At 33.4% G+C, this 12,174-nt stretch overlaps 1 protein-coding gene across 1 annotated transcript; it reads left to right on the forward strand.

Annotated features, from left to right (window-relative positions):
• Nucleotides 1-5,997: 5,997 nt before the first annotated feature.
• On the forward strand, nt 5,998-10,959 carry LOTGIDRAFT_167793 (hypothetical protein; the record flags this gene model as incomplete). Its single annotated transcript, XM_009065297.1, has 7 exons — nt 5,998-6,631; nt 6,869-7,226; nt 8,203-8,377; nt 8,710-8,936; nt 9,341-9,446; nt 10,029-10,153; nt 10,551-10,959. The coding sequence occupies 7 exons, from the start codon at nt 5,998-6,000 to the stop codon at nt 10,957-10,959; spliced, it is 2,034 nt and encodes a 677-aa protein (XP_009063545.1).
• Between the last annotated feature and the right edge of the window lie 1,215 nt (nt 10,960-12,174).

The raw sequence follows: 12,174 nt of genomic DNA on the forward strand, positions 1-12,174 counted from the left end.
TCAAGAATTGTGCCTATTAGAGCGTTTAAATGCTAAAATTTGAATGCATTTTCAAGAACAAGGGCAATAACTCATACTAAGAATTTATTTATTTTTCTGATTTTCAATATGGTTAATTTTTGGGTGATAATAAACATTTACACCTAGTTTCGTCAATGTGTTTACAAGCTAAAAACTGAACACTTTTTTAAGAACAAGGGCAATAACTCATACTCATACAAAACTCATACAAAATCCATCAAGAATTGTGACGTGGGCAACACCAATATAAAAATAAGGCAAGACCAGTATGACCCTTATTGACAAACGCGATAAAGCTTACTTTTGCATTTCCATTTTGTTCAAGAACCATAATAGTTGGCTGATTTGGCCATTAGAAACAGCTAGATTATAGCTAAACACAGTTTGTATTATCTCTTTTCAAGGTTAACTATTGAGAGAGAGAAATAAGTTCCGATCAATGATAAACACTAACTGATATTAAGTGCTTCTAGTAACTGAAGTCAAATCACAACAAGATTACTATGTTTAATGTAGAAAATCAATGATCTTCCTCATAACGTTAAATAGCTTAACTCAAATTATCCATTAAGAATTTTATAAAGTACTCAAACCTATATTTGTATTCACATGACTCTCAAATTATTTTTGCATTTCAAGAAAAAAACTTTTTTAGAAAATCAAACTAAAAAACTACAATATGTCTATAGATCACGAACTCCCTGGCTTGAAGTAGACTAAGATATATTTTACTCTTATATGCTTCGATGGTGTTTTAATGATTCTTCAAATTATCACATAGAACTCTCAGATAGTAATTTCACCCAAATTATGAAGAGTTCAAAATCATAAATTGGTAAAAATTTTCACAGCATAAAGTCTACTTCTGAAAAATTGACTTAAAAAAGACAGATTTGCCATCCATTTGACCGTTCATACCTTAGTCCCAGAAACTGGAATTGTTGGCTAAATTTATCAGTAATATGTTTCACAGTTCACTGTTGAAATTTGAGCTTTCAAATCCATGTCTGTCCACAATTATCATAGTTTGAAAGTTAAAATGATGACTCGTCTTTTCTTGAGACTCTGCCATATTAGAAAAGACATAGAAGTGAAATTTCTAGATCGAAATATTTTTGAAGGGATTATGTGATTTTTTGTGCAGTTCTAGTACTTCTGAAGACTATTTACATTTATTCAAGACCCAAATCAACCCCCAAAAATGATGAACAATGGCCTTTAAATACTATTTTATGAATCAGTGGATGTCAATTGGAATTTAATTCTTTAACATCTTGCAATCTAAAGTCATACTCCACCCAAATAAAATGTGAATTAGGAAGGTGTAATTGTACAGAGATTATATATGCTGAATTAATCAATTAATGTCATTATTTCTGATAGTAAATGTCAGATATAATAGATCTTAATACATGGGTCATTTGTCTAGCTAGACATATCAACAATAATAGTTGGTGTAACAAATGTACCAAGGGCTAGGTCTTAAAACATGACCTCATAATTATTTGATCGGAAGATCAAAACCCTAGCTAGATTGTTGGATAAAATAGTTTACAAATCATTCAATTTTCTACAATAATTTGTCAAAAATACTTTCTTGTGTATAAAGATTGTGATGCTAGTATAACACCTTTATTAATATATTTTTTCAATTAGACTAAATAAACACTGTTTAAATACCTGGTGTTTTATCAAAAAAAAAACTCTAAAGTGATTTTAGTGGTCCAGTCATCTGCCTTGTCCATCAACAAAAATCAATTTGTAAATTTAGTCTAGTAAGATCATTAAAGATGGGTTCCCTTATTTTCATTTATGGAAATGCTAATACTTATATGAATAGAAAGTACAGGTGTTCCAATGACTTGGAAAAATACCAGTTTGTTTCACACGTTCAAAATTTATTCATAATTATCATATCTCAGTCAACTATGGCAATCAAAACTTCAATCCTAACAGCACTAAGAGCCTCCAGCAAATAGTGCCAACATATAAGGGGTTCAAAAGTTTAAATTTAGATAATATATTTTGGTAAACCATAAGACTTGCTATAAAATTGTGTAGACTATGTAAGCTATGTACCAGGAGATCATTTTAATGAAATAAAAAACAGTCCTGAATCAGCTGAAGAAATCTATCTTTCTATCTCATTGGTTATACAGTTAATAAATCGAATTGCTTTTGGCCACTTTCAATAAATATCCACACTAAATTGTATTCCTTTCACATTTATACAGTCTTAAAATGGAATTCCTTTTATGAAATTGTTCATAAAGTGGAGAAAAACATATTGAAGCTTTAAGGCTGAAAGAAATTTAATAAGAATAATGGGGTAGAATTACATTTGGCTGATGATATTGAAGAAAGCTGATTAATGAAAAAATCTCCCAGCTTCTACTTCTATACTAGATTTCTTTCGAAATTTCTTACTAGATTGTTTTTCATGTGTGTAATTTGTGTCTATCTTTCTCATAAAAAGGCTGGATTTTTTGTGAATTTCTCAGACATTGCTCTTCCTGTAGCAACATTACAGACCCTGTATGCTACAAGCTGTGCACATGATCTCTCAACAGTTAGAATATGTTAATGACGCTGTCCTGGTAATTTTTTTCCCTCACTGCACACTGCGTAGAACTGCCTGTCTTCATTAGCCCAATTAGGAGCAGAAGAGACGGACATAAAAATCTTTCATTGATTTCATTTCAGTCTAAAAACAGAATTTCTCAGTTGATATAGAGCTCTATCTAGTATCTGTCCATTCTGTCATTTCAAAATGTACATGTATCTGACATCTAGATTGTCTGTTACGCAAGAAAAATTTAATCATTTGAACACTTACAATTCGTTTCTGATATAACAGTTCAACCAGATGTCATATTTTCCATTTGAAAAGTGATACAGACAGCTTAATTTGATCTATATTAGCTGGCTAAGCAAATACATGTATTTAGATGAATGTATTTCTTTCTCAATGACTATAAACTAAAAGAATTTTTTAAATTTTAAAAGAAATTCAACCAGGACAAACCAGATGAGATTTCAATCCATCAAGAATAGGACGGTCTATTGTATTGTACAGTTGATTTATTTACTTATTCAGGTAGAGTAGACTGTAAAATAAATAATAAAACAAAGAATGTTGATTTGAAACTGTCAAATATATGAGAGAAAACAGGTCACTAGACTAAACTATCATCTACATTGTCAAACTGATGATCATGTTAAAGGATTAGAGAGAAAGGGAAATAGACTGTATTCTAGATTATTTCACCATATAAATCACTGTACGAAGATTGGAAACATGGATTGTACAAGAACAGAAGCTTAAGCCAGGCCTAAGAATCCTTTAAGGTGCTTCTTAACAATGTCAAGCATGCTATTACAAACTACATACTTATACCTTGACTGCAGTAGCCACTATCTTTATATCACAGAATGCAGCGATTTGATCGGATGGTTTCCAGTCTAATTAAAACTAGATCAAACTTTTTTTTTTTATTAGCTTTAAGTTTTAATATGGCCACTTTAGTTAGGGTCTAACGACAGCCTGCGTGAATATATCAATAGGAATCATTATCAAACAAACTTAAATACTACATAGACCTACGTGTGATTGTTGACAATGTCTTGCAAATGAACTTCATAGCTCCCTCTTTGCTGTAGGGTAACAGGATGTTGGATTTTAAATTTGAAAACTTATCTAACAATAGTCACAACAGCTAAGCAAACAAGGTCTATCAGCTAGACCTACCAGTCGGTGGCTTTTATACAGGGGATCTAGCAGGGACTATACCCCACACCCCAGAAAAGAGACCAACACTGCTTTTCACACCCACTTTCAAATTTTCACATAGTGATTGCCTCTGCCACACCCCTCCCCCCCTGGAAAATTTTGTGGCCCCTGCTCTGCCCTCTCAGCTAATGTTTCATAGAAATCCTACTCAGTTATTTTTCAAATCAATAAAAAATCTTATAACTTCCCTCTTGGAAAGAAATCTTAATACATGTTAGTAAATAATACAAATCAATATATCAAGTAGTAGTCAACACAGAAACAATTTGTTCAAGATTTCAACTGAATAGAGATCTATAATAACACACTAGATTTTACATACCTTTTTAATATGGTGATTTTTCCTCTGATGTTTTTCATGGTTTCTCTTACCACCAACACACACATTCGTCACGATTAATACACATAATAATATGCCTAAAACCCTCATTGTAATTTAAATAAATAAAATAATTTCGTTCAACACATCTGACTACGTCCACCTGAATGTCTTCAATCACTATAAATAAATTGTATTACAACGAAGTACATTCACGATGAGTCCATTTCAGTACGAGGTATATTGATTTTGGCTTCGTCCATTTTGTAGAAGGAACTTAACCAACCCGAAGGGAATGCCTAGTTTACAGACGTTGAGTTGCAAACAATAAAAGACTTAAAATACAACCATTAATATTGGGATACTTATATAAGTACCTTCTTTTCTCCTTTTCAATTCCCTGCAGGGTAATACGCCATTATCTGTATGATATATATGCACAAGAAATTGCACGGTTTTTGAGTCTCAATAGATTATGTGTGGTCTGAAAAAGAAGCCGTTACCTCCCATCACTTCTTAAATTTAGAGCTAAGACCTAAACCCTAGGCTTGTTCGGCAAGAATTTCTCATATGAAATATACATTTCAATTATTCAATGATTACATCCTTTATCGACTGAGTACAGAAGACTTGCATTTGTCAGAGTAAAAAAAAAAAAGGGGGGGGTCGTGAACTAGCAATATAATCGTCTCTTGTACGCCGCATTGTTTTCGCTTGGATAAAAAAGACTAGAAAGGATTGTATAATTATTTGGCTGTTTAGTGAATAATTTCGAACAAGTCGGGTCACAAGTGAGTATCTGACACTCTATGTAAAGCTTTAACATATCTATGTCAAATTGCGTCACGGTCATTATATTTCCTGATTCCCAATCTCGAAGAACTTTTCACTCCAAGCACCTCGCGAACCAAATTAAGCCAACTCTTTATTCCCCGGTGACACCACCCACCCAAATGAAGAACCAGGGAGATCAAAATTTAACAATTAATTGGCAACAGTTATAATCAAACCATCGACCAAAAAGACAACATTTTGGCACATTCTACAGAGAAATTTCAATTTTATGTTTATTTTTTATCCAACAATGCAATTTAAAGCGTCCCAGATATTTCTCAATAATCCACTAAGGTGGTTTACAGGTACCTCTGATTGGAAACTAGGGTAGGCTACTTAGTGATTGTGACGTAAACTCGATTCTTACAAAATAATAGAGATGCGTATGATTTTAGATTGTTTCGTCACGTCACTGGGACACAACTAACATATTAATACAGTTTAATACAAATCACGTGCCAACATACAATTTAAAGGTATATATCCCTATTTTACGGGAAAATTGTGTTTGTAGAAGAATTGTCTCCGATACTCTATACTGTATTGGAACGAAAGGTAATCAATTTCTTTCAATATTAAAGATACATTCTCTCAAATTTTCCCTCCACAAATCTCAAACAAGTCTTTGTTCTTAATGAAGGGAAAAAACGAATCCTACATTTAAAAGATATGATAGACTTTCCTCATTAGAATGGAAATATCCGCAGCATTCTAGTCTGAGTCTTTTCTAAAAAATTATCGAACGTTTAAAAAAATCAAAACAAAACAAAGTAGGCTACAATAGCGGTTTATATGGAGGACTATTATATATATTTACATATATTCAAGACCAAAATCAACCCCCTAAAATTGCGGATCTTTACTTTACTATTTGTATAAACTTACACATATTTCAATGAAGGTTAACTAGCTTTAAATTTGTAAATGAAAAAACAGAAATCCCCCAATATTCAGGCTATCGATCCGTTAAAACATAAATAAGTGGACGGTAATGTGAATAGATTGTCATCGTTTTACTTACAGATAGAAAATCATGGCAGATGAAGAAACTATGTTACAAGAGGTCATGCAGATCATTTTGGAAGAAAATGATGATAGCATGTATTTTTGGGAAATCAAACAAAATTATACTGGACAATTGCCCCTAAAACTATACACGATCAAGTCCTATCCGTTTCTGTTTGAGATTTCTCAAGATAGACGTGGTCACATAGTAACCATTGTGGCTCAAACCAAAATCTGCCCAGATTATTCAACACCATCGGGATGTCAGCACGGTAATTGTTGGATGTTTCATATATGTAAATTCTACATTCTATCGAAGTCATGCTTTCACAAATCGTGTCGTTTTGGTCACTCGTTGAAATCAGAACACAACAGGCAGCTTTTAAGATTGATGTCGTTAGACCATCATTATATAACTAAAAATCAACTTAGAATGTTGTTTCGGCGTCTATCATGTAGGACTAGAGGGTCCGTACCAGTTCCATGTAATCAATATAATTGGAAGAACTCGTGTAAAAGAGATGACAAATGCCATAACCTTCATATCTGTAAATATTTACTCCTGGGTGGTTGCAAATATGGAGATGAGTGCAACAAGAATCATAGTATCTACTCCGAAAATGTGGAGTTCGCTTTGAACAGATACGGCATTACTGTTCCAAGTAAAAACAACTCTGATGAAGATTATGACGATGAATACGATTATGATGAAGAATATGGCGATGATGATGATGATACTGATGATGATGATGATGATACTACTGCAACTACTAGTGATGATGATGATGATACTACCACTTCTGATGATGATGATACAAGTGATGATGTTGAGGAGTCCGAAGAGGAATCATTGATAAAAACTTTAATCGAAATTTACATTGATAACAACATTACACTAGAAAGTTTAAGAGCTGAAACCTTTATGGAATTAAAGCTGATCAATAACGCTGGACCTTCTTGTCCACCACAAGAGAATGATGTTGGTGATGTCCATAAAGTCTATAAAAGACAATCTAAAACCATTCTGTTATTTGAATTCCAACCTTCATATAACATTTGTATCTACTACTTGGGAGGGTCTTGTCGATTCAAAGAGCGATGTCGAAATATTCATGTGGAATCATCGTACCAATGGCAATGGATTCCTGATAGTTCTAGAGGTGACGAGTGGGAAAATCTGCCCACAGGAATTAATCATGATTTTGAAATATGTTATTGTAATCTACAAGAATTGATAAGTTTTCTGTCTCCAGACACGTGAGTTATTTTTCAGAATATTTCACCTAACAGTTTGTGTTTTTTTCACGAGTTGTTAAAATATTGCTCAGCCAAACTTGGCTTGTGACAAGAATGTCTTCAAACAAGATATGCTTCTGAAGCCTGATCATATATATACTATTTTTACTGTCTCTACACCAGCCGACATCTGTCCAAAAAACTGTCAGAGGCTGAAATAGAGACAGATGTTTCGGTCTAGTATGTGCACATTGTGCTCATGTTGAGCCAAAACAGGCTTTCCTACTAACAAAAGTGGTAGGCAATAGGCATGTTCGTTGGCATCTTCACAAGCTTCTTCAAGCTTTATTGGTTGGTAGATGACAAGTTACCGTTCGTTGAGATCTCTAACTAGGTATAGTTGTTGGTAGTCGTAGTAGTTTGATTGATTCAATTTGGACGATTCTGTGTTGTTTGTTTGGTTGTTGATAACTCGTGAGATCTGGTACGACCGAATGACAAATATCAAGCTATTACGAACATTGACTGCGATAGCCACCTTTATTGTATCACAGAATGCAGCGATTGGTTGGATTGTACGACATAGTATAGCCAAACAGACCCCTCGACAAAAGGAATGTAAAAATTGTGACTTTTGATTTACAGACTTTCTGTCGAAGGCTCTGATGGACTGTATTCACTAACGTACAATCATACCGAATCGATGCATTTATTGGCACTTCTGTGCTACAAGAAAGGTTGTCATTGCAGTTAATGTATAAGACCTCAGTGCGTAATAGCTTGACATTGTGAAGATGATTCGTTTGTGAAGCCCTTGTTTTGTTGGTGAACTCACCATTTACCAGAGAGAGATCTAACGGCTACTAAAGGCTATATTTTTGTTATTTTACATCCAACAGTAAATCTGAAATTTTTACTCAATAAAACTACAATTCATTTGAATCATGATGTTTATCAAATGCAGGTTGATACAGAATTGATATTTCTTCCTCTTCAGGGGAATTACATATTCCATTGATTTAGACTATTTAGAAGAAAATGATGTTGGATTTCGCCGCGTTGCAACAGTGGATTTAACGCCAGGTACTAGTTTGTTCTGTAAACCATGGGCCACAAAATGGATTTGGTACTGGTTAGACAATGATGGAAAATGGATAGAATATGGACAAAAGGTATATAAGTATGCAAACTGTATCTAATTTGAGGAACTTTCGTTTGAAATGCCAAACCTAACCCTTCCAATTTATATATGAATAAAAAGAGTTCTAAAATGTTGGTAATTATGCCTGAATGGGCACAGTTATACATTTTATTAGACTATTAATTTCGCCTGAATGAGGCCACAATGATTGATATTATTTAGCAACAAAATAATATTTTCATTATAAAACGTATTTGAAAGAGTTGTTCGGTTGTTTTAGGAAGTCTCCGAATATATGCTCTGTATGAATATGTTTGCGTATCTTATCATGTCTTGTAATCTATTTCTACTGTATTTGAATAGGGTTCTCTTGGTCATTTTGCTACCGTCATATCACAAGATATTGAAACAGCTTATAATGAAAATGTAGACTTTAGTTTCACTACACAAGATACAGAAAGGAGAGAGGAAGATCACCAAAGGTACATCTTAGATTTTAATAGAATGAAGCAAATTAATGCTAAGTATGGAACACAGAGAAAGATAAAAAGAAGACCCGAGTTTGTTGACGACTCTGTTATACAGAAACGGTAAATACAGTTTAATAAACAGTTCCAAATGAGTCCCAAATTACACATATTTTGTCATACACATAGACGCATGATGCCGATGTTCAGCGTCTTGGATTTGGATTATACTTCTGTCATACAGAAACCGTATTCTGGAAAGGAACTGAAATTCCAAGCCGGAAGCATAATACTACAAATGTGTCTTGATTGCTGGTTTTTCATTACTTTTGGACGTATCTTTTCGCTTTCTGTTAATCCGTCCAATTTTCGTTCCCTTTTCCACACATCCGCGTATACTAAATACTTAATTGGGTACGTTATCTACAGACTTTGGAGATTTCTTTAAGATTGCACTGACCATTGACCTATCTCTTCATAAATTGGTTTACAATGAAATAACCGATTTGATCTCGATTGAATTATAGAAAAGATGAATGTAACAGAAGAAAAAAGTTCGAGAAGTTAAACATACCTTCAAATTGGAGTCATACACCAAATGAGGATATTTATTCACATTTCCGTGTGGAAGAGGTAAATTTCCAAAAGGTTTTCCCGAGACCTTCCACGGATTTTGAAGTTACAATTTCAAATCTGTATTGTAACCTACATGAGATTACGGTGGAATGATTACACAAGCTTAAATTTCGCGAAATATATTACACATATTCGTTCTCAAAGAGAGTTCATTTTATTCGTGAAGCCATCAAGCACGTTCAAACGCAAAACAATGTTAGGCTTTTAGAAAATCGTCTTATGTCTTAAATGCAATAGAAACCTTTCTTGATCTCCAAAATTTGTAAATGCAGCTATTTGTATTGTACGCTAGTGAAAACAGCCAAGAAGAGAACTCGATGGAAAGTCTGTAAACAATAAGCCATAATGTTTAAACAGTCTGCCTGCAAGCCAGCAAGGCTATGATTGTCTGTATTCGCTAGCGTACAATCCAGTCAAATCGCTGTATACTGTGATACAAGAAAGGTAGCTAATGTAGCCAATGTATAAGGCGAAGATCGTAATAACTTGACATTGTGAAGATGGTTTGAACGTTAATTTATTGTTTATAGATGCAAATAAAAAATCATAAAATGAATAATTTTTCTTAACCACTTTCAGCTAAACCCAACAAGTGAAGAATATTTATCTATTAAGCAAAGTATTGTCAGTGGTAACAATGTTGTCAAAAATATAAGTAGTATAAAAAGAATAGAAAACGTGGAATTGTGGACTGCTTTTTGTGCGTAAGTATCTAGTGTAATATTCTATCAAAGACATTTCCAGATGGTTAAGTAAATTTAATCTATCATTTCTTCGTAAAACGTTGAAAGCGATCACAAACAGTTGAAACGACTATATACTCAGTGTGGCGCAGCACTTCGCATTTTTTTCATGTGTTCGAAATAAATCTGGCGACCACGATAGAGATGCATAAGCCAATTTCTTAGATTCCTTAAAACAAAATTAAGTGAATATACTCAGCTATCTGTTTCACCAGATATAAAGATGTAAGGTAAATACAGTCTTATTCAGTTTGCCTATAGGTTAATCCGCCTCTGGTCTTATTTTCAGATCGTAATACGTAATTCTTCCTTGGATTTTCATTGGTCCCATATGATATTGTTTTATATCTTGTTTCAGCGAAAAAGCAATACTGGATAGAAAGTTACAAAGAGATGTTCCTATACAAAGGTTATATCATGGTACAGAAAACAGTATTATAGAAGCTATTTGTAGACAAGGTTTCGATTGTCGTCTGTCTGGAAGTAGAGTCGGCCATCTTTATGGCAAGGGAGGTTACTTTGGTATAAATTGTGATGTTTCTTGTAACTACTGTGACGATAATAATATGTTGTTTATTGTTCAGGCTGTGGTAGGTGATTATACAGTAGGATGTGAAGGCTATCTTCGACCTCCATTAAAAAATCCCTATGATCGCTCTAGTGCTTTGTATGATGCTTGTGTAGATAATATGAAATCGCCGTCCATGTTTGTATTATTCAATAACAGACAAGTTTATCCTGAATATCTTGTCAGATTTACAAGGTAAAAGTCGAAATCAGCTGCTGTACAATGTCCAATACGATATATTGTTTTAGTTTTGTTTGTTATATATTAGTTTGTTAATTATTCTATCTTTTTTTTTCAAAGTATCAAACCAATATATCTTACCAAAAAAATTAAGAAAAATATTTTCGACAAAAAAAAAATTCAACAATTTTAAAAACTCTTTTTTCTTTGTAAATATTGTTGTTTTATTTAGTGAATAAAACAGAGAAGAGAGTTTTTATGATATTTAACATCCCACATCCCTTCGAGGGAAATGGTTTTAGTTATCAAAAAACACGGAGAGAAAGAGTTTTATCTGACTTATTAACCGACAACCCCATTAAACTAGCCCCATTTGCTAGTTTTTTTTTTATATAAAAAACAATAAATAATAATAACAACGTGCGCAACTCGTGCCTCAAGATTCGATCAGTTTATCAACCAGTGAGCTAGACTTTGGAGTTTGACATGTATAATTTGGACTCTCTTAAATAAACAAGGACACATTACGCCACATGCAAAAGAATCCCGTGAGCCGAGGTAAATGAGTGATAATGTTGGACATGAGGCCCTATTATACCCAATCTCATTTAAAATACCTAATGTGAAACAAAACGCATCGCATGAACACTACTTGCACCTAATAGTGTCCATAAATCCAAAACATTCCCAGAAAAAGACGGTTTAAGGCAAAGGGGAGCAACTCGCATTTACAAAAGTAGTCAATTCATTCGGCGAGCAGTGAGCTTGACTTTATGTGTAATAAGGCCTTCTGTAGTTTAATTGCTATATATAATATAATCCATGGGATTATCGATATTTTTTATTATTCATACATATCTTGAATATTGCATGTTGTTTTATATATCAAACCTTTTTGTTCTAATATATTATACATTTGACTTACTCAAGACTTCATCAACTCACATGATCACACCAAATCGAATGAAAATTGCAGCTTCTGTTCTGCCCCCGTCAAATGCGAAATTTTCAAAAACATTATTATGATGACACTTATTTTGACGAGTTTTTACAAGTCAAGGGCAATCACACAAAAACCATTATTCGAAAAACTTTCCAAGATGTCATATAAATGATCACCCCCAAGTTTCATTAAAATAAGATGGAAACTATAGTCTCTATTGTGCTAAAAAACAAACCCAAGGCGCGTTTTTCAAAGTCAAGGGCAATAACTCAAAAGCCGTTAATCGAAAAA

The sequence above is a fragment of the Lottia gigantea genome, assembly GCF_000327385.1.
Source record: "Lottia gigantea unplaced genomic scaffold LOTGIsca_69, whole genome shotgun sequence".
Lineage (NCBI taxonomy): Eukaryota > Metazoa > Mollusca > Gastropoda > Lottiidae > Lottia > Lottia gigantea.